This window comes from Microcaecilia unicolor, chromosome 6 (genome assembly GCF_901765095.1).
Source record: "Microcaecilia unicolor chromosome 6, aMicUni1.1, whole genome shotgun sequence".
Classification (NCBI taxonomy): domain Eukaryota; kingdom Metazoa; phylum Chordata; class Amphibia; order Gymnophiona; family Siphonopidae; genus Microcaecilia; species Microcaecilia unicolor.
Genome location: NC_044036.1, coordinates 271,849,775 through 271,875,684, shown reverse-complemented (window position 1 = coordinate 271,875,684; position 25,910 = coordinate 271,849,775). Strand labels below are relative to the sequence as shown.

At 39.9% G+C, this 25,910-nt stretch overlaps 1 protein-coding gene across 3 annotated transcripts in view; it reads right to left on the bottom strand.

Moving 5' to 3' along the window:
* PBX3 (PBX homeobox 3) overlaps window positions 1-25,910 on the bottom strand; it is a 411,372-nt gene that overhangs the window by 94,673 nt on the left and 290,789 nt on the right. For all 3 annotated transcript variants that reach the window (XM_030207424.1, XM_030207425.1, XM_030207426.1), the window contains one exon: window positions 5,359-5,600. In XM_030207424.1, coding sequence (XP_030063284.1) covers window positions 5,359-5,600 — 242 coding nt within the window. The remainder of the gene's footprint in view (window positions 1-5,358; window positions 5,601-25,910) is intronic.

Below are 25,910 nucleotides of genomic sequence, written 5' to 3'. Positions count from 1 at the left end.
GCTGAATGGCAATATTTTGTAGTGGAAATGCAGAAACTTCCTGTGAGCAGGAAGTATATATATCTATATAGACTAGTAAAAAAGCCCCATTTCTGATGCAAATGAAACAGGGGCTAACAAGGTTTTCTTCTGTGTGCATGTGGGAGTGTGTGTGTCCCTGCCCTCTGCCCTCTCTCCCCTCCCCCCTCTGAGTTACAGAGAGAGCAATTTGATTTAGTGCTTTGCTGTGTTTTCCTTCACTGACTGTTTGTGTTACAGAGAGGGCGGGGCAGACACTCATGGGGAAACCGGATATCTCTCCCCCTTCACACTTCTGGCTGGAGGCTTCATAGAACGTTGGTGGTGCCTTTTAGAGATATATATATATATGGGTGTATGCCTCCTTTAGGTCTAGATAGCAAAGCCAGTCATTGAGTTGGATCATGGGAAGAAGTGATCCCAGAGAAAACATTCAAAATTTTTCTTTGATCAGATATTTGTTTAAATCCTGTAGGTCAAGAATCTGTCGTACTCCCTCCCCCCCCCCCCCCCCCATCTTTTTTGGTATGAGAAAGTCTCTGGAGAAAAACCCTCAACCCAACTCTGACAGAGGAATTGGTTCTATTGCATTCTGTCGGAGCACAGTAGAGAGCTGCTCCTGAAGTACCATCATTTGGAAAGAGTTGAAATGAGACTCTTTGGGGGATGGTCAGGAAGCCTTCTCTCCCAACGCACCGTGTAACCATGCTGAATGATGTGAAGTACCCCACAGCTGGAGGTTATGAGGGACCACCTCTCTTGAAATAAGATCAGCCTGCCTCCCACCAATAGGTTGCTTGGCACAGACAACTAGATGATGGCAATGCTGTCTAGAAAAGAGTCAAAACTTGAATGCTATTTAGGCTGAGGAGGGGGTATCTGTATGTTTTTTAATCAGGTTGGCCACTTCCTCCATCTTGTCACTGAATAAGTTGTCTTCATGACCAAGCACCTGCCAAACTTTCTTGGACTGCAGATTCTAGGTTGAAAACTCTAAGCCAAGAAAGATGTTGCATTGCTATTCTCATAGTGGAGATGCGAGAAGAGATGTCAAAGGCATCAAAGACTTGTCCTGCCAAATATTTGTGACAATCCTTTGTTTCCTGTGAAGTTTAAGAAACTCAGAAGCCTGTTCAGGAGGAAGAAAGTCTGCAAAGGAGAGAGCACTCTGTATTAGAGACTTCTAGATTGTGGAATAAAGCTGATAATTCAATATGAGGTTGGATAGAGGCTTGAAATGTTCACCTGCCAAAAGAGTCTAAGGTTGTAGTTTCTCTGCCTGAAGGAGCAAAAGCATGATATCTCGCACTGAGAGTGCACTTTAAGGTAGATTCTACTACTAAGAAATGATGGGATAATTGTGTTTTTCAAACCCAGTGCATTTCCGTATCCTGTACATAGTATCAATTTTCTTTGGAGCAACTTGAACTGTTAACGGAGCTTCCCAGTTTTTGAAAACAGCATCTTTCATAACTGTATAAAAGAGAACAGTGATTCCCTCTCTAGGAGGAGAGTCATAATCTAGAACATCAAAAGAGCTCTGAAAGAGGTTCCTCTTCCGTCTCCAATTTCAAAGGTATGGCCTGGACCATCTCGCAGACAAAACCAGGAAAGGATAAACTTTCTGGTGGAGACTTACGCCTTTCTGGTTATGGAGAAGATTCAGATTGAATGTTTTAGGATTCCTCAGCTGAGAGGTCGATTGGCTCTTGTTCTGACTCCCAGGACAGGTCTAAGTCTGACTCTTCAAAGTACTTGTCTTGGGCCATACATGGAAGAGTGTGTTGACTAGAACTTTACCTCCTTTTTCTAGATGCGTATACATAATTCTTGAGATGCATCCACATGGTGTGACCTTGGCAGAGTTGCTAGACCCCACCTATCATGTTAGCCTCTCTCTATTCTATCAACATTGTAGTTCTGCCCCTTCAACCCTTGCGATGATGTCCTGTCTCTCCCTTTCCCCTCCCATATAATTTTCAGCATGTAAGCCACCTAGATATATTGCTTGATGGGTGGGATAGAAAGCCCAGAATAAACTTGAACATTGGGACAGATGTGCTGCCCCCGACAGTTGACGCTGAGCCAGTGTGTGGGGCAAATGTGTCTCTGAACCAGGAAGAGAGTTCCTGTGCCGATGTTGATGCATGCGTCGGTCAGGTTTGTGCTGCCCCCGACAGTTGACGCTGAGTCAGTGTGCAGGACCTCTGCCATTACTGCCTCTCCGATGTATCATCGGGCTAGGCTGGTGCAAGAACCATGCGAAACTGAGTAGACTGCATACACAGTAGCCCTGAAAGCTCCTCCTTGAGCACAGCCTGGATTTCCTCTTGTAGAGGAAGCATTGGTACCAGCTGGGAAATCGGTAAGAAGGCAGCCTATGTTATAGCCTGTCTAGGCATGAGAGATCTCAAGGACCCCTGAAGGCTTTCACTGAGCAGTAATCGGTTGAAGAGAAGGAGAGCAGTCCCTGCCACATGGACGCTTCCCGTGAATCGAAGATGTTGATGCAGGGGAGGTCTTAGCACAGTGCCTGGAAGGAGAACGATGGTGATGCTTCTTAGGTTTTTTTTACACTGCAGGTCCTTCGATTTACGTGACAAGGAGGAAGTGGAGTCCTTACGCAACTATGGTAAGGAATCTGATACCCAGCATTCTCAATGTAGCATCAGATCACCCGATGCTGATGTTGATGCAGGTTCTGCATCTGGTGCCGAATATCCTGCCATGCTCAATGCAGAACCAAAACGTTTTTCACGTTGGACTCTGCGGGCTTTAAGTGTCCTCACTTGCAAATTCTGCACCCTTTTGACATGGAGAGAAAAATGGCTGACGCAAAGCCAAGAAGTTCAATAGTCTGGGGAGCTCGAGTAAATTGTAACTGAAAATCGATGATGCCACTGCCAAAAAAAAAAAAGGTATTAGAGGGTTCCAAGGCAAAAAAAAGTTTAAAAAATAGAAAAAAATGTTTTGTTACATATAATAATGAAAAATCCATTACGGATGACAGAAAAATATCCCAAAAAGGGAAGACACCAGAAAACAGAAGTTTGACACTGAGAGATTAGAAAACCAACCTCTCTGCGCCATGGAAAAGAAAAGACTGTTGGCCCTAACACTCGAGCACTAGGTGGGAAGTCACCCGCACATGTGTGGTGGGGGCACTGCCTCAAAGTTTTTTTTAAAGTGACACTGAACTATGGCAGTATCTGGACTAGGCACTATGGATGACATCACCCTCATGTGAGAATATTATGCCTGCTTGTCCTCAAAAAAGTGAAAGTACACAAATATTTTTGCTTTGAAAATTAAGAAAATCTGTGGGTAAAAAGTACCTGTGGAATCTGCAGACACTGACTCTGAAGTGAATAGTGCATTCAAGCACTGCAATAATGTTTTATTTGCTAAATGTACCACTAGATGCTGTAATAGATTCTGTTTGCCATAAATAAGGGGCTTATGTGTCTGTATACAACAGGCTTTAAATAGGAGACCTGTTGTAAAATTAGCCCTTAAAGTGCATTAATGTGTTTTTGTAAGGCTTGATTTCATAGTTACACGTTCTCTGAAGCAATGGCAAACATGTGCATGTAGTCTATGCATGTATATGCATAGTTTATAAAAATACATGCATACATCTCAACTCCACTCAAAACAACAGCCTCCACAAATGCTTGCACAAGGTCTGTATAAAGGAGTGATTCTCAATCCAGTCCTCAGGACATACCCAGCCAGTCAGGTTTTCAGGATAAGCAGAATTAAATATACATGAGATAAATTTGCATGCACTACATCCTCTATTGTATGCAAATCTATCTCATGCATATTCATTGTGGATATCCTGAAAACCTGACCTAAGTGTGTTCTGAGGGCTAGACTGAGAGCCCCTGGTATAAAGGTAGGCAAATTCTTTCTGTACATTTACTTTACAGGCGTATACTTGTGTAATTTTATAAGAACTCATTTTTGCATGTGAAATATACTTTACCCATAAAAGTATCCCCTCATTATGTATGTTGTAGCAGCCTTAGAAATAGGTGTGATTTGATTGGTATATTTCAACGGCAAAAACAGAAACAGAAGTTTCAGTGATGCAAATTAGGAAAATAACTGGAAACAATCTTTTGTAATATATATACATAGGATACTTCTAAAGAGACTATGCTACAGGAAGAACCGAATCGATATGTACACAAACTAAGGAAAAGAAATACATCTGAATGCATTTGTAAACTCATCTTTTCTGAATATGTTCAATTGTTTGCATTTATATAGCACCATTCTTTCAAAACATATGACAATCACTGCATTTCCGATAATACCTATGACCACTTTTGGGAAGTGAATGGCTTTAAAACTTAATTCAGGGTATGCAAACAGAAGGCAGCTTACAGTGCAGAATGATGAGAGGAGATTATTACTCTACTATATTAAGTAAACTAGGGCACAGAATGCTGAAATGATTTGACCTAAGTTACAGTCAATGAGAGAACCAGGACTGGACCCAAAGTGCCCTAATTACCAGCCCCCTGATCAAGCAGGTTATTTACCTCCCATTAAAACTTAAGATAATTTAAGAGGGGTCTTTTAATAAAAGTGTGATAAAGGTTTGGAGTTACCACCCAATTGCCAAAGTTATGGCATAGTAACTTTGGCATAGCAAAGCTCTCAGTCAACTGTTGAGTGCAGCCAGCATCTGCCTATGTAACTAACACAGAGAAAATACACTTAGGGAGGAAGTTATCAATGTGGGCTACCTTTAAGACAGGTTAATGTATCATAATTCATACTGTTTCAAAAGAGGTCCCATTTTATGAAGTGAGACCTAGTTACTAATAAGCCAGGTTAACAGTAAAATAACCTGACTTAACAGTAGACTACATTGATAACTTCCCCCCTTAGTGCGGGTTAACATCACCAATTATTTGCAGTGCAGTTAAGTGCATCTGCATTAAGATGGCATTAATTTCTTTGTACTATCTGCTGCTGAAACTGTTAACGTGTAGTATCACACTGCATATTAAATGTAAAGTACCGTTCCTGCCCATTCTCTGTCCTATTCTATGTTTACCAGTTAATGCATGGATTAGCATGTACTAAGTTTTATTCCACTATGTTAATGTGGGTGTGCACTTACAGCACACGCTAATTCCTGCGTCCCACCCCTAAATGTTAATTTCATGTACATATAAAATAATCTAAACAAGGCTATATATCATTGTTAAGTTAAACAATGCCATTCACAAATAACACATGATAAGAACATGTAGAACTGAGACATGTGGGCAGAATAGTTCTCATGAGCCAGCAAACAGATGAAATGAGTTCAGTGCTTCTGACCTGTTCATATTTTTCCAGCTCTGTGTGATAGATTTGTCTGATCTGGGTCAGTTTGGCTCTGTAATCTGAATGTTCAATAGAGTTATCTGCAGACCCTCCAGAAGCTGCTGCTGCTGCTGCGGCAGCTGCTGATCCACCACCTTTCTCTGGACCTGAAACGCCTTCTGCCAAAAGCATATTGTCCAACCTCATTAGCTGGGGGTCTGGAGGATCCTCCTCCTGAGCTCCTCGGATGCTGAGTCCTACAAGGAAAAGAGAAATGAATTATTTTCAAACTGGTTCATATGTCAAACAATACACTGGAAAATGGAGTTTTGGTTTTTAGCAAATTCACAATTTCTCAGTGACACGTGAAAGGCTTGGAAAGCAATACTTTTAGGTTTCCTATGTACAACTTTCCCCATATAGAAAGCATGACTACTGTGATTAGACTTATTATACTTTGCCCCTCAGGGTTTGTGGGAAGCATCTGATAACAGTTTCTCTGGCCAATCAATCAGTAGCTGAGCAGTGGATTTAAGTCATCCAGAGAGCAAATGGGGAACAGGCCACAGAGCCAAGTGCTGGCTCAAAACAGGAAATCTTTATCTGAGGGTATGCAGAAAATTCCTTTTATTTAGCAGAAATGTAACCACTGTAAACCTCTTTGTTGTACCTGATATGAAAGCAGTATATCAAGCCTATATATAAACTAATCTATCAGGATTATGTTTCACCATATCAAACATGCACCATTAATTTAAATGAACGTTGTCAGTCTATGCTGCAAAAAATGTTTATCTAATTTGTGTCAGGGAAGACTATGGTCTCTAAACTTGGACAACACTTTTATGGCTTTAAGCTATGTTCCCTGAGATTTCTCTGGGCCAGGGATGAGCAACCTTGGTTCTCGAGGGTCACAACCCAGTTGTTTTTCAGGATTTCCACAATGACTATGAATGAGATCTATTTGCATACAATGGAGGCAGTGCACTCAAACAGATCTTATTCATATTTATTGAGGAAATCCTGAAAACCTGACTGTGTTGCGGCCCTCAAGGACCAAGATTGCCTATCCCTGTTCTAGGTCTTTTTTCACCGTTGCTGTTTTGGGTCAGATAGGTTCCACCCCTATGCTGACATGATCTCCTCCAATCAACGCCACTTTTAAAGGAATGCCTGTAGGTCAGTTTTACAGACTTTCTTCCAGATTCTATATATCATGCTGAGATTTCCGTGGAGCAGCAACAACGCACATAACTTAATTGATTAACAAGCCAATCAGTGCTGACTGCCAATTAACAAGCAATTATTGACACTAACTGACATTAATTTTGCAAAGACTTCACTGGCTACCAGTACAATAAAAGGCTAAATTTAAAACTCTATGTCTGATCTTCAAGGCCCTGAAAGGAAATGGCTCTGAGTACCTAAAAAATAGGATGATCCTCCACACACCGCCAAGGACACTAAGGTCCTCCCAAGGACTTTCACTAACCACACCCTCTCCAAAAGATATTACACAATGTGATACCCACAAGCGAGCCTTCTCTGGAGTAGCCCCACACTCTGGAATGCACTGCCTGAAAGGTTGCGCTTAACACAAGACCATCTCTACTTCAGGAAGCAGGTGAAAGCTTGGCTCTTCAACCAGGCCTTTAGTGGAAAAAGTAACTAACTTGTTAGTCTCACTCACACACACACACAAGGAGTGACTCGGGCTGCACATACTGCAGCAGGACATGTTTATCCACTCCTACCATAGCTGAGATAATATTTAACCATCTCTCTGACCTCATGTGCAACTTCCTTTAAATCACCTTACTTTCTAACTCTTCTTACTTTCTAACCTATTTATATGTTACTTCTTTGCTTTACCCCTCACTATCAATTATAATGCTCTATTACGTATTGTGTTGACATTGTAAGTACTATACCATGTCATACTTTGTATTGTTTTTGAATATTTTTACTGCTGTAATTGTCTATTGCTCATGTTTGATCTATTCTTACTGTACACCGCCTTGAGTGAATTCTTTCAAAAAGGCGGTAAATAAATCCTAATAAATAAATTAGAATTTACGCACAGAACTGTCTAAGCATATTCTATATCATGATGCGCATAAATTCTAAGTTGCATAGTTGAAAAGGGGGTGTGGCCATGGGCAGGTCGTGCACATGCTTATAGAATACACCGGGTCTGCATGTAATTTAAGCATTGGTTTTACACCAGGTTTTACCTGGTGTTACTGCCTGCAACTAAGTTTACTTGCATGGACCGGTGCTCGGCATATTCTATATAGTGCATGGAAATTTAGGCATATTCTATAAAGTACACATAAATGAAGGTGTACTTTTAGAATGCGCTTAGGCAAAATTCATTTTGGTGCTGAATTTTTAGGCATGATATATAGAATCTAGTCCCTTATGTATTGTATTTTTTCTTCTTTTGTACATTGTCCAGGGTCTTAAAGAGGTGGTTTATAATATGATCTCACAACCAGTATATGTACTTATTACATTACCAATGCATACAAGACTGTACTTTGTTCCTTAGACAGATATAAAAGTTTTTTTCATTATTTTCATTTGAAGAGATGCTGCAGTATTAAAAAAAACTGCCTAGCAGGAATAACACAGATTAAGAAACATCTGGTAATTGTCGTATTCCAAGACATTTACAGCTTTTCAGCAAGAACTTCTAAAATTAAAAAACAAAGAATAGTGGCAGGGTTTTTTGTTGCTAGATAAGTGATAGACCACAGTTGCATAAGAAATTAAGTTGATAAAAGTGTTCATTTTCAAAGCACTTAGACTTACAAAGTTACATGGGGAGCATTTTCGATATGAAGATATGTAGTCTAAGTCAGTCTTTGGACTTTTTGCGCTAAATGTCCCAAATTCGACTAGGAAATAAGCCCATTTTCAAAAAAAGAAAACATCTTTTTTTTTCCAAAAATACCATTTTGAACAAGGTTTTGAGATTTTGTGTGTTTTTTTATTTGGGCATTTTTGAAAAAAATAAACATACAAGTACAAAATGTACAGAATCAAACCATTGGGATGTAGGAGGGGCCAGAATTCAGAGTAGACTGGTCTCCCCAACATCCCAGGAAAGCAATGGGGCACCTTCTGTGGACTTCATATAAATGCTCCCAGGTACATATTTCACCATTGCTCCTTTATCTTGTCTGCTGAGCCCTCCCAAACCCATCACCCCCAATTGTACACCAAATAGGTGAAGCAGCACCTATATGTGGGTACAGTGGGTGTTAGTGAGTGATGGAGGGCTCACAGTTTCCACCACAAGTGTAATAGATAGGGGGAGGTATGGGCCTGAGTTCGCCTGTCTACAGTTCACGGCACCACTACACTACTTTGGGGACCTGACTATAACATCTGAGGCTGTCATAGAGGCTGGTGAATACTATTTTTATTCACATGTTTTGGAAATAGTCATCTGGTCATTTAGGGCACCTTTTTGTGCCTTATTCATTCTAAAAAGCGGTCTAGACCAAAATAATGAAGTTTTTGCCCTAGACGTTTTCATTTTGTTCCATTATGGCTATATGTACGTCCAAGTAATAGGCGCGTGCACTAAGTCCATCCTAAGCCTGCCTTCGAAATGTCAACACGCCCCCTTGTGATTTGGACGCACTGCAGACAAGATGCATAGGAAGACGTCTTCTCAAAATGTCAAATCGGTATTTTCAAAACCTGTTTTGCAGAAATCTGTCCAAATTGTGCTTTATGACACTTTTAGGACATTTATCTCTTTTGAAAATGAGCCCACTAGTAATCTATGGAACTCTGTAAGTCTAAGGGGGTAAGCACAACATGGGCTTACTGCACGCTAAAATGTAACTACCATCAGCCCAACGCAGCCACTGACAGCAGTTCTAGCTGGAGTGCACATTTTTGGCGCTCTGAGAAATTTTTCTTTTTCCCCAGCGCGGTGCTCTGGGAATTTTTTCTTTTTCCCTAGAGCAGTGCTAACCCGGCTGTAATTGGGTATCACCCCGCTACCACAGGAGCCCTGCCACTTCAATGGGTGCTCCCCACCACATGACCACACGATAAGGGTTACCTTACCACGTGGCCATTTTTTGGAGGGGGTCTTTTTACCCACTGCCGTAAAAAGGGCCCTGCTGCAAGGGATAAACAGCCCCTGTCGCTACTGCAGGGCTATTGTTGGGGTTGGAAGAGTAGAAGGTGGTGGTGAGGGGGATTATTATAGTTGCTCGTTGTTGTTATTGTTTTCTATTTGTGATTTATAAACAACAGTTGCACAGCATATTGTTCCTTTTTATACTTTAATAAAAAGATTTAAATATAAAATCATAAGTATTTGAGGCTTCTGCAGACGAGGACAGCCCACAGGGATGGGGGCAGCAACCTGCGGGGGACGAGGCGAGGATGGAGACAGGGTCAATGAGGATGGGACAGGTATGGAGACAGAGCCTGCAAAGATGTGGTGTGGATGGAGACAGAACCCATGGGAACGGGGCGAGGACAAACTTTGTCCCTGTGTCAGTTTCTACTATAAATGTGCCATGCTGGGTCAGACTAACAGTCCATTGATTTCTGTGTTCCTTATCTAAATAATAGCCATCTACCTCACTGGAAAGCATGCTGTCAGAGGAAGTCTCTTATTGCTCAGTCTTCCCTAGCTGGGTGACATTTCAACTTCATCTGACAAATATGTCTTCAAGCTTGTCACCTTGATGTAAAGGCAAAATGTGGAGTAATTTAAGTACAATAATAAAAATGTCTCATCACTTTGAAATTATTTCTGTTGCCAATTCCAAAGTTAGCAGATGAACAAGCTTTGCACCAGTAATGTGATTTCATTTAGGGAGTCTAAAAACCATTCACTATGTTAGTTGAATTAAAATACAAAGTCATACTGTCCATCTATACAAGTTTAAAACTTAGACAGATACTTGGGTACACACAAAACTAGTCGGGTGCAATAGGTTTTTATTTCATTGCATTGCAAATGGTTTTCTCTTTAGATTCAGCCAAAACCCAGTGTTCTATTTACTACAGAACCAGTGCCTTGATGTTTATGCAGGACTGACAGTAACTGGAACACATGCTGCTGAGTCATCTTTTCTCCCTCTCCTTTATCATGCATTCCTTAATCTAAAATACATACGACATATCAACTTTACAGAGGAATTACTGTACATCAATAACCAAATCTACTAACAGCAATCTATAGGGCCCTTTTACAAAGGTGTGCTGAAAAATGGCCTGTGGTAATGTAGACGTGTGTTTTGGGCACACGCAGAATCATTTTTCAGCACACCTGTAAAAAATGCCTTTTTAAAATTTTTGACGAAAGTGGACATGCGGCAAAATGAAAATTGCCGCATGTCCATTTTGAGTCTGAGACCTTACCGCCAGCCACTGACCTAGTGGTAAGGTCTCACACAATAACTGGGCAGTAATGGTCTACGTGCGTAAAATGTCAATTACTGCCTGCACACCAGAAAATAAAAATATTTTCCAGCATGCGTAGCGGACACCTGTCAAAAATGAAATTACCGCAAGGGCCATGCAGTAGCCGGGTGGTAACTCAAAATTGATGCACATTGGACGTGCGTAAGCGCCTATATCATTTATATTTCCTTGATACTACTACTCCTCTTCCTTTTCTACAAAGGTCTCCTACCACTCTTTAAACCTAAGTCCATAAAACTAGTTGCATAAACTCATCCCCTCAGGTATTTCATAATTTCAGTTCAGCTGCTTTTCTCTTTCTGACTTTTACACACATTTCTTTTGTCAGGCTCTTTGCAGTGATTTCTCCTGTGATGATTCCTTTTCTTCTCACCAAGTGTGTTGCTGATTTTAAATGGGATTTGATATACCACTTTTCTGTGATTACAATCAAAGCAGTTTATATATTATATACAGGTACTCATCTTGTACCTGGAGCAATGGAGGGTTAAGTGACAATCCCAAAGTCATAAAGAGCAGCAGTGGGGATCGAACCTGGTTCCCCGGGTTCTCAGGCTGCTGCATTAACCATCAGGCTACTCCTCCACTCACGCTGTTCAGTTTCTCTTATTTCTTTAATTCTAATTTGGTAGTATTTTGTACCCATTTAAATTTTTATTCATATAAAAAGAATTGCCTCTCAGTTCCTCCATTTCTACCTTACATTTACTTATGCTGAATACTGATGATTCAACTCCTTTCCTTCTATTCACTTTATCCATTGGTTTTTTTTCCTTCTACTATTCACTTTACTTCACTGGTTTCTTGGGGCCCTTTTACTAAGCTGTGTTAAAAAACGGCCTGTGCAATTTTTAGAACATGGGTTTCCTGCATGCTAAGGCCACTTTTAGCATGGCAGTAAAATGGCTGCAATTTCAATTTTCCCCTTAATGGCCACATATTAATTTCCCGATTAGCGCATGGCCATTAATGCATGAGCCCTTACCATCCCCTATTTAGAACGCGGTAAGGGCTCCCACACTATACCCGTGTTAATCAGCGGCATGCGATGATTATCCAATTAGCACAGGGCATGCCTATTCTCTGCCTCCAATATTTTTAGTCCAGTTCATAAATAATAAATTAAATGAAAATATTCTTATTTGGAATTTATAATTTAAAAACATTGATGAAGAAGGCAAGGCAGAAGAATTTCAAATGAAGAAAGCGGGAAAGGATACAGACCCCCATAAGCAAAAGATACTGGAAGGCAACCATCTGTATCACACATGATTTTAAGACTTCATGTATCCCCATAAACCATAAACGTGGCATCATAGGGTAAACTATCCCTCTAATTTTATAAAAGTCACTGAAAATTGTGCTTGCAAATCTGGGTGCGTGCCCACTTTGTGTGCACAATTTAATTGAATAATGTGCTAATTTGTGCCAATAACTGACTTTTTAACAAGCAATTATTGGTACTAATTAGATTTAATTGGGATTATGAACTTTAAGCGTGGTTTATATAATAGCGCTTTTTGTTGTGCAATTGTTTTAGCACCATATATATAATCTAGCCCTATATGTTTGAATGTGGTGTGCTCAATGGACTTAACTGTATTAATGTTAAAACAAGCAAACAAAAAAAAAGGTACAGAAGTTATCAACAGGTAACACCAAAATATAAAAAAAACATCCAAAATTAAAAATGCGATCAGGTAACTATCTTCAGTATTTTGGAAATTATTTAAAAACAATTTTGAATAAAGGAGGAAAAAGATCTCAGAAATCAGTCACTGAAATCACGGCCAGCATCAGTGTAAGACAAAGCAGTTCAACCCAACATGTTAGTTTTACTACCTTTTCAGTTTTTAAAAATTCGAGTACTTTTCTATTTTGTTGTAAATGATATTAATGTTTACAAGGGAAAACTAAGCAAGAAAGGGAAAAGAGACTAGAGAAGCAGACAATAAGATGGCAGAAACTTAAAAATATTTTATTATAGCATAAAAATATATTTTCTACAACTGAAATGGAAGCTCCATTATACCAGGATGTATACTTATGTAGTAATTTCCACAAATGATAAGTTTGTGAGTAGGGATAAAAATATTACTGCATATCTGTACCAGTCATTGCCTCAAATGAGAGCTGAGTCAAACTTGCCAGCTGGAATCCTGCTCCAAAAGAAGGCCTTTAGCCTAGAACTTCCCTGTCTGAATCACTATTTCTGATCAGATGTAAATGGGTTTGATAAAATTTAGAAAATAAACGTTCTTGATCAGAAAATGTACTATTTATCTGATTCTGATTACTTTTAATCTTACCTGAGATGGTGATTCTGAAGGGAAATATTTGAGGTAGGAACAGGGACTATTTGGATCAACATCTCTAGCCTCTAATTTGATTGAAATCACAACGTAAAAACAAGAGGTTTTTTTTTCAATCTCTTCTAAACAAGATAATGCTATGCGTTATCTCATCAAAGCAATAATGCTGCCGTTCAACATTTTATGGTCTCAAGGAAAACATACATGCTGGATCATGATTTGATTGAGGAAAAAAAGCCCTTCTTGATTACCTAGGGAGAAATATTTGTATTTAATATTTACTGAGCAGTTATTAAAGAATGGCAGACTAATGTCTAGCCACCAGGCACGAATCTTTAATCCTTACTGCAGGGTCCACTGGTTATCCTCATAGGATGGAATATATGTGTACGCATCATATGTACAATGTGCCTATTTACATTCTGCATACTGGCCACACACAGCTGTTTCTTTTATTTTCCCCAGTACTGCTTTATCAGCACAAGTTCATTAATGTTTAGCTCATGGAATTCAGGCCGTGAACTGACTAAAAAGAAGCAAAAAAATCTGAGGTCTAGAAATTTTAAGAACACAGAAAGTATATATTTTACTGCTGAATCAAAAGACTTGAAAACAGAATTGGCCAAAGGAAGTCTTTATATTTAATAGCTCCTTTATATTATTTTTAACTCTGAGTCTTAGTTACAATCTTATGGATATTTTACACCTGCATAACAAATACATAATTTGTCAATTAAAAGTTTTATACCGCATTTAACTAGCAAGCTTAGTGCATTATAAGATTAATAAAAAGCTCATTTGCTAACAATTTTAATCAGCTTAAAACCACAATATTCATTTCGGAACTCCTAGGATTTAGACAAATCACACAGACAGACACTAAAACATTGTTTAACAATGAACTTGGCTTTGTTATAAGCTCTGGATTTTTTTTTTTGCATATCTTTCAGGAAATCCTAATTAGCTGTCTTTCAACATGCTGTGCACCTGCCCCCAAAGATAATAGAAGAGAGCATCTGCAAAGACTACTGCATTCAAAGGCCAATAAATAAATTGCAGGTCAAAATTATTACAAAGCTTTCTTCGAATAAACCCATATCCTTCACAATGCAAAGCTGCAGATGTGAAAAGTACCTAAAACCCACTCAAATGGTATGATTACAGGGGCCGTTTGAGTTTAATAATCGGACTGTAATTCAGGCATTTTCAACAGCTCATTAAAGGTTCATTAATATATGGGCAAGCTTTTGAATTATAAATAAGTGGATTAGAAACCCGCAGTGCATGGATTGTACAGTAGTGCCCTTGCCAATAGAACAATATTGCAAACACAATAAATGTTTGACCCAGGAGACTTAAGGTGCAAATGCAGGGCACTGTTTCTTCTAACTTAATACGAGGCTAGCCAAGTTAGAAGTATTTAGCCTTTCAACAGACTTTCAAAGCAATACAATCTGTCTTCCACAGCTCTAGCACATAATTTCATTTTTGGATATGCCTTGTGGAAACACACAAATGCACACACACAACCCAACAGCCATATTTTTATTTTCTTTCAGTGTTTATGGAGTGTAAAACAGTCAAGGTCTCATCAGGTTGGGTTTTTTTTTTTTGGTTTGTTTGTTTACCTAAATATAAAGATTCTCTCTTTTATAGAAACCAATGGGTATCACTGGAGTGTAAGGAAGGATCAAGGAGAGCGACATACTACATCATGTTTTTCAGATACTGACCATGATATACTCAGAGAGAACTTCATCAAAAGTATCTCACCTAGCACTAATAAGTGGGATCCTTGAAAGAGCCTGCCAGTACCAGAAAAAAAAAACTGTTCCTAGCCTCTGGGCTCCTCTTTTGCTTTAGTGATATATACTCTGCTTAGAAGATAAAAATCAAAGGGAAATAATAAAATAAAGGAGGGATTAAAAAAATTCATTACACTCCAAGATAAACGATTCAACTGCTCCCTTTGTTTCACAATGGTGACGAAAAGCCCCTTTCTAAGGAAATGTTATAGGACTAATGCACTGAATATGGCCATCATATTACAAGCTAATGTCACTTTCACTCCTACTTACGGTGACTGTGAGCTGTGTGCACGTTTTTCATGTCAGGTATATTAAATATAACACAGCGATGCACTGCACATTTCCACACCAACCTAGTTGTCACTTTCGCTTGACTCATTCTCTATTGAGGAAAAATGCAGCACTGGGAATTTACAAGGCTTTTCAGTTAAATGGACATAAATCACAGGTTTCATTCAAACCGAATAATCACTGGCCATAAAGAGCTACTTGTCTCTTACCATATATTACAGTGAAGTTCCTGTGAGCAATAATGCAACCATTCATGGCAAAGAAAAACAGAGCGAGACATTAAGAACTGACATGTAATCCTGTTAAGGGCCTGACGTGTAGAGTGTGCCTGACATTTTTATCATACATGTCCTTCTCTACTTGCAAAATCTGAAGAATAAAAATGGATTTCTCCACTGTCCAAATCTACCTGCCTAAAAGAGCCCACTGAGATGGCTGGAAATTTATATATCTAGAATTTTGAAGCATCTCTCCTGATGTTTAAATTGAAGATACAAGTTTTCTCTCTAATACTTTTGCCATCTTTAGCTCCTGCACTTTCAACACAAGCTGCCAGTTCATAGCTTTGTTACGTGGTTTACCCTTATAATAAGGGTCTCTACAGTTAGGCTTTCTTGAACGTTATAGAAAGCTTCAGAAATTTTATATTCTGGCATTACAGCTCATTGCCCAAATCAAAGTTTTTCATGTCCTGTTTTTGCTAATGGTTTGTCATTTCACAGTTCTAACAGTGTAGCTGCACAGCTTGATGGAAGATTCCTTTTGGTTTTTTAGAATGAGATAAAGGGGAAATTAAAAGCAGTAGTGAGAAAGCATCAGTAAGATGTAGAATACCAAACAGAGCAAATTCAGTTTTCATGAGCTAGATTAATACTGTTAAAAATTAAATGATCAAGCTTAGAAGAGATGAAACTGTCCTTTAAGCTGTCCAGAGGCATATCATTTTTTAAAGGTACAAATTCAAATGGCCTGTAAGAAGGAGGGCTAAGAACACAGTGATATTTATAAACATTGCCCTCCTTCTTACCCATAATTTCCCTTTGAAAATCTTGCCAAGTTATTAGGGTACTTATGGACTTTATACTTTTGTTGTTTGAAAATTATTCCCTCAAAATAAATCTATTCTTTATTTTGAGGGAATAATTTTCAAACAGTATTATTATGTGCTAGTTTATGACTCAGGGTGAAGGGCAGAAATATTCTGCAGGGGTTCATGAATTCAGAAATTAAGAAAAAAAAAATCAAATATCTTTATTGGCCAGTTTGGTTTTTGTGAGAAGGCATGATGTAGAGATTACAACAATGGACTACAATTCACTATTCCTGGGTCATGAGTTCAAAACTCACCACTGTCACTGACTCTGTGGGACTTTGGGCAAGTCACTTTATCTCCCAGTGCCTCCAGGACCCAGCTGAAAACAAGACATTTGTCTTCATCTGGTTTCCTGGGGTTTTTTTTCTGTTAGCCATCATTAGTTGGGAGAGGCTGGAGCTGCAAGTAGGTGGAGCTCCTGATTTATAAGTTATGTAAGCTACAAGAAAACAAGAGTAGTGAGTTAACAGATCATCTTCAGAAAAATGTCAGGGAAGACTAAGGCAGTTTTTTTTATAATGAGGTTTTATCTAGAGAATCTGCTTAAAGTTGACTTGAACAGTAGCTACATTTATGTGCTTTAAGAATAAGGAACTAGATACAGTGGTGGAAATAAGTATTTGATCCCTTGCTGATTTTGTAAGTTTGCCCACTGACAAAGACATGAGCAGCCCATAATTGAAGGGTAGGTTATTGGTAACAGTGAGAGATAGCACATCACAAATTAAATCCGGAAAATCACATTGTGGAAAGTATATGAATTTATTTGCATTCTGCAGAGGGAAATAAGTATTTAATCCCTCTGGCAAACAAGACCTAATACTTGGTGGCAAAACCCTTGTTGGCAAGCACAGCGGTCAGACGTCTTCTGTAGTTGATGATGAGGTTTGCACACATGTCAGGAGGAATTTTGGTCCACTCCTCTTTGCAGATCATCTCTAAATCATTAAGAGTTCTGGGCTGTCGCTTGGCAACTCGCAGCTTCAGCTCCCTCCATAAGTTTTCAATGGGATTAAGGTCTGGTGACTGGCTAGGCCACTCCATGACCCTAATGTGCTTCTTCCTGAGCCACTCCTTTGTTGCCTTGGCTGTATGTTTTGGGTCATTGTCGTGCTGGAAGACCCAGCCACGACCCATTTTTAAGGCCCTGGCGGAGGGAAGGAGGTTGTCACTCAGAATTGTACGGTACATGGCCCCATCCATTCTCCCATTGATGCGGTGAAGTAGTCCTGTGCCCTTAGCAGAGAAACACCCCCAAAACATAACATTTCCACCTCCATGCTTGACAGTGGGGACGGTGTTCTTTGGGTCATAGGCAGCATTTCTCTTCCTCCAAACACGGCGAGTTGAGTTCATGCCAAAGAGCTCAATTTTTGTCTCATCTGACCACAGCACCTTCTCCCAATCACTCTCGGCATCATCCAGGTGTTCACTGGCAAACTTCAGACGGGCCGTCACATGTGCCTTCCGGAGCAGGGGGACCTTGCGGGCACTGCAGGATTGCAATCCGTTATGTCGTAATGTGTTACCAATGGTTTTCGTGGTGACAGTGGTCCCAGCTGCCTTGAGATCATTGACAAGTTCCCCCCTTGTAGTTGTAGGCTGATTTCTAACCTTCCTCATGATCAAGGATACCCCACGAGGTGAGATTTTGCGTGGAGCCCCAGATCTTTGTCGATTGACAGTCATTTTGTACTTCTTCCATTTTCTTACTATGGCACCAACAGTTGTCTCCTTCTCGCCCAGCGTCTTACTGATGGTTTTGTAGCCCATTCCAGCCTTGTGCAGGTGTATGATCTTGTCCCTGACATCCTTAGACAGCTCCTTGCTCTTGGCCATTTTGTAGAGGTTAGAGTCTGACTGATTCACTGAGTCTGTGGACAGGTGTCTTTCATACAGGTGACCATTGCCGACAGCTGTCTGTCATGCAGGTAACGAGTTGATTTGGAGCATCTACCTGGTCTGTAGGGGCCAGATCTCTTACTGGTTGGTGGGGGATCAAATACTTATTTCCCTCTGCAGAATGCAAATAAATTCATATACTTTCCACAATGTGATTTTCCGGATTTAATTTGTGATGTGCTATCTCTCACTGTTACCAATAACCTACCCTTCAATTATGGGCTGCTCATGTCTTTGTCAGTGGGCAAACTTACAAAATCAGCAAGGGATCAAATACTTATTTCCACCACTGTATATAATTATATTGAATTTGTAAAGTTTTCAAATTCAATTTTTTAAATCTCTTGTAAATCATAAAACCATTTCCAGATCTATGTCTCATTTACCATCCAATTACTTTCAAGACCTATTAGAAACCAACTGCAATTAGATGACCTGATCATTAGGGTCTAGAAAAAATCTAGCACAGGCTGACTAAATTCAAAAGGGAACAAAACTTTTGCAATAAATTACTTTTTTAGATTGCATTACACCACCATCCTAAATACGAGCTGATAGTTCAGTTAGCTACACTGAACAATAATAAAAAAGAAGTACAATTAACAGAAAATAACATTAAATATAATACTAATACCTTATCTAAACCTCAAAACAATGAACAGCAAACCAAAAACATTAGGAACAAGGGATAGGTAATAACACAACAGTAATAACCATAAACAAACAAATAATGGAACATAGAAGAAATGAAGGAATATAAAAGAAAAACAATCAGGGCAAATAAAAAAAAAAACACCACTTCCATAGGGACTCTCCTGTTGGTGATATTTCATACTGGAAAAAAATTTAGAACTGTATGCACTTTATATGAGCAGAGAACTGCCAAAATCACAAACTTAACTCTTGAAATTTGATAGGTAGATGTTAATTCATTTTTTCGGTTTTATGAAAAGGTGAAGTCTTCTGGGTCTAAGGAAAGACGTTCTATACTGTGCACTGCTCTCTGCAGTAGTGTTCATGTTTAACAGCTTTGGTATCTGAATACCAAAACTGCAGTTCAAATTTTATGCTGCTTACGTTTCATTCTACAGTAACATATAGAAACATAGTAAATGACGGCAGTACGGTCCATCCAGTCTGCCCAACAAGATAAACTCATTTTACATGGTATGTGATACTTTATATGTATACCCAAGTTTGATTTGTCCTTGCCTTTCTCAGGACATAGACCGTAGAAGTCTGCCCAGTACTGTTCTTGTACTAAGTTCTGAAGCTAACATCGAAGCCCCTTAAAATTTATACTCCAGCCCATCCTTATCTATTCAGTCACGATCAGGGCGTAGACCATAGAAGTCTGTCCAGCTCTCGTTTTGTTTCCAATTACTTGCGTCGCCACCCAATCTCTGCTAAGATTCCACGGAACCATTCCTTCTATCCCACGCATGTTTGAATTCCATTACCGTTTTCATCTCCACCACCTCCCGCGGGAGGGCAGTCCACATATCCACCACCCTCTCCGTGAAAAAATACTTCCTGACATTAGTCCTGAGTCTGCCCCCCTTCAACCTCAATTCATGTCCTCTAGTTCTACCAACTTCCTGTCTCCGGAAAAGGTTCATTTGCAGATTAATACCTTTCAAATATTTGAACGTCTGTATCATGTCATCCCTGTTTCTCCTTTCCTCCAAGGTATACATGTTCAGGTCAGCAAGTCTCTCCTTGTACGGTTTGCAACGCAAATCCCATACCATTTTCGTAGCTTTTCTTTGCACCGCTTCCAGTCTTTTTACATCTTTAGCAAGATACGGCCTCCAAAACTGAACACAATACTCCAAGTGGGGCCTCACCAACGACTTGTAGAGGGGCATCAACACCTCCTTTCTTCTGCTGGTTATGCCCCTCTCTACACAGCCTAGCATCCTTCTGGCCATGGCCGTCGCCTTGTTGCATTGTTTCTTCACCTTCAGATCCTCCGACACCAACAGCCCAAGGTCTCTCTCCTGAGTCGAGCTTGCTAATCTCTCCCCTCCTATCCGGTATCTCTCTTTCGGGTTTCCGCACCCCAAGTGCATCACTCTACACTTCTTGGCATTAAATTTTAACTATTCAAAATTCTGGGTTTCCTAGAAAAATGGTTTCTAATGACTCAACTGGTAAAGAAGTGACAAATGTCGGTAAGGTGTTTTTACACATCCTGAGTCTTTGGGTCATTGTAATACACCAAAAAAGACTGAGCACAATATAATATTATACACTGCATATATATGAAAAATCAAAAAATAGAACGTTTTGTAATTGTTTGTCTGATACCTGTTTACCATATGCTTTTGGTTTCTATAACTTCTTTACCAATTAAAGTTTAACTGCCAGACCCTTGACCATTCTTCTAACGTTTGGAGATCCCTTCTCATTGTTTCTACTCCCTCCAGGGTATCCACTCTATTGGTTATTTTCGTGTCATCTGCAAAAAGGCACACCTTTCCTTCCAACCCTTCAGCAATATCTCCCACAAATATATTAAACAGAATAGGCCCCAGCACCGACTCCTGAGGAACTCCACTGCTCACCTTCCTTTCCTCCGAGCGGATTCCATTTACCACTACCCTCTGCCACCTGTTGGTCAACCAGTTTCTTATCCAGTTCACCACTTTCGGTCCTAAGTTCAATCCTTTCAGCTTATTCACGAGTCTTCTGTGGGGGATCGTATCAAAGGCTTTGCTGAAGTCCAAGTAGATTACTTCTAGCGCACGTCCCTCATCCAGTTCTTTGGTCACCCAGTAGTTTCCCACTTCTTCCCCGTCTCCACTTTTGTGAAGAGGGACCACATCCGCTCGTCTCCAATCTCGCGGAACCTCTCTCATCTCTAAAGATCTATTAAATAAATCTTTAAGAGGTCCCACCAGGACCTCTCTGAGCTCCTTCAGTATCCTGGGATTGTAACATGATATGAGTTTAATTGTCAGAATTAAATATGTAGCAGAATTATTGATTGTGCTGGATCAGATACAACTATATGCTAATATAAAAATACAGCTTTAAAAGCTTATAGAGACAGAAGCAGATCAGCTAGCCTGGATTTCATCTCTCCCTTCCTCCCCCTAAACAAAAGGCTATTCAAAAACAAATACAGGGACTGCTTCAAAAGGTTTTAAACTTCCTCTCCCCCCTCCCACCTGAAGGACTGATAACCAAAGCTTGGCCGGGTGGGTACTTGAAGGCTCATCAAGACATCTCCAAAGAACAAAAGATCAAAGTGAGCAGCAGACAGGGAGACTGGAGACGTGTGAAACTCCACACATCACAAAGACTGCAGTAACAAAAGACACTGATCACCTATAGAAAAACAGCTGGCTACCTCAGACAAATCTTATCAGATGTGTATCTTCCACAGAGGTCCAAACAGGAAGCCTTTTGCTTCAATAGACCATTTGTCAGCAGAAGTCCAGACAGAAAGTCTTATGATGTCATAAAACAGGAGACCAGGTACCATGATTCTTTGCAACTACCCAGGGTCCAGTGCAAACCAGGAAGCAAATGATCCAGGACATGCAATCATGTTTCCCTGCAGACTAACAATATAAAAAGCCGGAGCTGCTTCCCTAAAAGACTCTTCTCTCCTGCTGCACTTTTCTTCCATCACTGACTGCAGAATGCCTGGGCTCCTCTTACCTCATGCTGCTCATCAATCAGCTGGACCACAACATGCTTTGTAACAAAAGGACTTGTAAGTTAACTATAATTCATATTTAAACCTGTTACCTTGTTTTTAAAGCACAAATTCTCTGTTCTAAGATTCATAAGACTACCTCTCGTTTGCAACATTATTTACATTACCTGTACTGTAAATAAACCCTTTTCTGCAGCTAAATGTATGGTCTTTATGTTCTGGGCACATGCTTTTAAAACATGCAGTGCAGGTTAATGTAAGGTCGTTTTTAAAACTTAGTGCCATGCTTTGAGCACAAGTTCCTAAATCTTATGCATTGCAGGTTAATGTGATTCAACAAAATATAATACTTAATCCCCTTTATTCTTGCAATTGTAAGTCTTATTACCTTAGTAGGTAATTGGTGGAGAAATAACCAAAATATATCTTAAAACTTATAAATACAGCGAATGCTCTGAGCAATTTCCCTAAGTTAAATATTTCTTGTAACAGGATGTATCCCATCCGACCCCATAGCTTTGTTCACCTTCAGATTCTACAGCTGTTTATAAACTCTTTCTTCCATAAATTGCGCAGTATCCACTCCATTCCCAGACATTCCCTCGGCAGTCAACTGCGGTCCTTCTCCCGGATTTTCCTCCATGAACACCGAAGAGAAATAATTGTTTAACACGTTCGCTTTATCTTCATCACTCTCCACATAGCCATTCTCATTATCTTTCAGTCTCGCAATTCCATTCCTATCTCTTCTCCTTTCTCCAATATATCTGAAAAAAGTCTTGTCACCTCTCTTTACATCTTTGGCCACTTTTCCCTCCACTCACGCAGTAAATATACATCTAGGTTCTAGGTTTATACTGGGGGGGGGGAGGGGGGTTTCTATTTAATATTTTGCACTTTTATACCTTATTTTCCCATATAGTTCTGTTTTTATCTTTAGCACAGCACAAGCAGTTCAGGCCTCTATTTTGGTCATTTGGACAAGTCAGCATATTTGTATCTGTGACACATGGTTTGTTCTTTTTAATGTCAGTGTCACTTTTTGAGATACTTTTAACTACTGACCTCTCACACTGTATAGATTATAATCAACCCAAGTTTAAAGACATTAATCATTATTGTGAGAATCACTGCTGCCCTTTTATGTACAGACAGATATCAATTTCACTGTCATAGAAATTAAAATGAATTTGTACTTAATACATTGAGAGAGATTAGACATAATTGTAGGGCTTCTTTTCCCATGGCTGTTCCTAGAGTGATCATTGCTTATTGACATTCTTACTTTATATTATTTGCATAGTGATAGAGTACTATGGTGGTTTGCAGTTTGATCCCAACAAGATGCTATACAAACAAACATTTGAGAATCACAGCCAAACAATGTTGTGCAATTTTCATGTATTTATTTATTTGCCAAAGGTTTTTACCTGCTGCTTTGGACTTACTGCTCAGTCATAGCTTGCCTTTATATGGGGTATATTGCCATGAAACATTCACAAATACCAGGGGTTCTTCCCCCTCCCCAATTTTTTTTTATATCCTCTCATCCAACAAAGACCAGCCATCACAGCAACAATCCATAGGCAGGAAACAGAAAGCATAGCTTTCACCAGACCCTAGCAGACATGCACTCTACAACTAGTTGTCACCATTGAGTAAAGGCCCAGAATCCATCCCTTAATACTTTTCACCCTACCCCACCCTCTACCTAGGAGCTATAAATGCTGTATTTGCCCTGGTTAATTCAGGAAGCAAAACCTGGTCCAGAAAGCAAAACCAGACCATCTGTCTAGCAGTGCACAGCATTTGTTGCTGGGCTGGTGCTTCCCCATAGTTGACTAGAAATATTCAACTAGAAATATTTAACAAGGAAGATTTAGCAGCCAGGAGTTCCATCTTCTAATCCTATGGTTTACCTACTTAACTATTTCTTCTCTTTTCTACCACACTACCAGAGCCGGTCTTAGGCAGGGGCAACAGGAACGGTCAACACAGGGCCTAGGGTGCCCTGTGGTGGTCTTGGCATCTCCCTCCCGCTCCCTGCTTCAGCCGTCATTGCCGTCTCCTGTTTAGAGAGCTGCATGGGAGCGGGATTGCGGGATTCCCCTTCAGGTCTGCGGACCCAGGTCTTGCGGGGTCCCCTCAGAAATGCACCATGATCTGAGCTTTGCCACTCTTCTCCCCGAGCTGCAGGGTGCCCTCCCTGCACATACCTCAAGCCACCCTAGTGATCTAGTGGATTCTTCGGGGCAGGAAAGATCCCCAGTCTTTCTTGCCTGCTGCCACTGACCCTCCTGCTGCCATACCACTTTTTAAAAATGGCTGCCGAGACTTCCAGCAGCGGCTTCACAAGACTTCCACTGAAGTCTTGCAAGGCTGCCGCTGGAAGTCTCAGCAGCCATTTTAAATAAGATGTGGCAGCAAAAGGGTCAGCAGCAGTGGGCAGGAAAGACTGGGGATCTTTCCTGCCCTGAAGAATCCACTACACCACCAGGGTGGCTTGAGGTATGTGCTGGGATCGCACCCTGAGGCTCGGGGAGGAGGTCTGGAATATGTGGGGGGAGGAGGTCTGGAGTATGTGGGAGGGAGGGAGGGTACTGTAAAAAAAAAAACCCAAGGTTGTCTGTTTCTCCTTTCTCATGCAGCCAGATCTCTGTGCACTCAAAACAAAGCAAGCAAACCTATGAGCTGCTGCATCCATGTTGTCTTTCTTTATTGTTGGTGGAATTTTTATTTAATCTTACTTAGACTTTCAAACATGCCAGCTTGTGCATTCGGATTGTACATAGAGGAAGTATAATAACAGAATAACTTTTTATAGGTAGAGTAGTAATTTGTTATAAATCGTAATCAGTGTGCCATTTGGAGGGGGTGGTTAAAGGGACACCCTAGTACTGTGATATTCGTGCCAACATTTTTTTCTCCTAGTAAAGGGCCACTAAACAGACATCATGTTATGAGAATCAGGTGCTCAACATTCAGAGTTTCTATCTATCTATTTACTTATTTATGGCATTTATATTCCACATTAAACATAAATTTGGTTGGAAGCATTTAAAATATTTTTTTTTCCTGTGCCTACATCAAAAAGAAAAAATATGGCATCTGGGAACTTGCTCCTTTTTCTTTTGTAGAATGCAGTGATATATTATAAATGCACTTGCCTTTTTTATTACTACTATTTCACAGAAAAGGTATTGAATAATGAGGGAACGGTTTCCTTCCTGCAGAACTGTCCAGAGTCAGTCTAAATGTGCTAACATTGTCCAGTTCAGTACACTATTAGCCGCCAAGTTCATACAACATTAATTATGTTCCATGGAAAATAAATCTGTAGGCTCAGGCTGCTTGCAATGTGAATATTCAAACACTGTTTTATTATTGCTACCAAGTATTACATATTAAGGACATTTGTTTTAATTCATTTATCCAGTCCTTACATGTACATGGTTTTGCTTTTTAAACCCAAAGGATTCCTATGATAGCATTGTGCTTATTTGAATTAGTTTTTCTGTACACGTTTTGCTTGATTTGTCTTTATTTGAAATAAAATATTTTAAAACACATCTTGTCAAGGGGTAGGGCTGGGTGGGGGCAGGGAGCTCCAGCGAACTGGTCTGCACAGGGCCCCACAATTACTAAGACTGGCCCTGCACACTACCATATTTACATACAGTCCAACATATGCATAAGTATTAAGGTTTAAGGTTTAAGTTATATTCCACCTAAGTCTAAGGGATGTACAAGATAACATTGATAATTCAAATACAAGATCTAAAAACAAATCAATAAAAACAAAACAGAAGACAATAATCATATATAGAGAGGGCATAAGTACATAAGTATTGCCACACTGAGACAGACCAAAGGTCCATCAAGCCCAGTGTCCTGTTTCCAGGGGACAGACAGATCTCAATATGTATACATCAGAAGAAATGCAGCAGAGAGGATGTACCAGTTGTTCCCAAACCTAGTCCTGGCGCCACCCCAACCAGTCAGGTTTTCAGGATACCCACAATGAATATTCATGA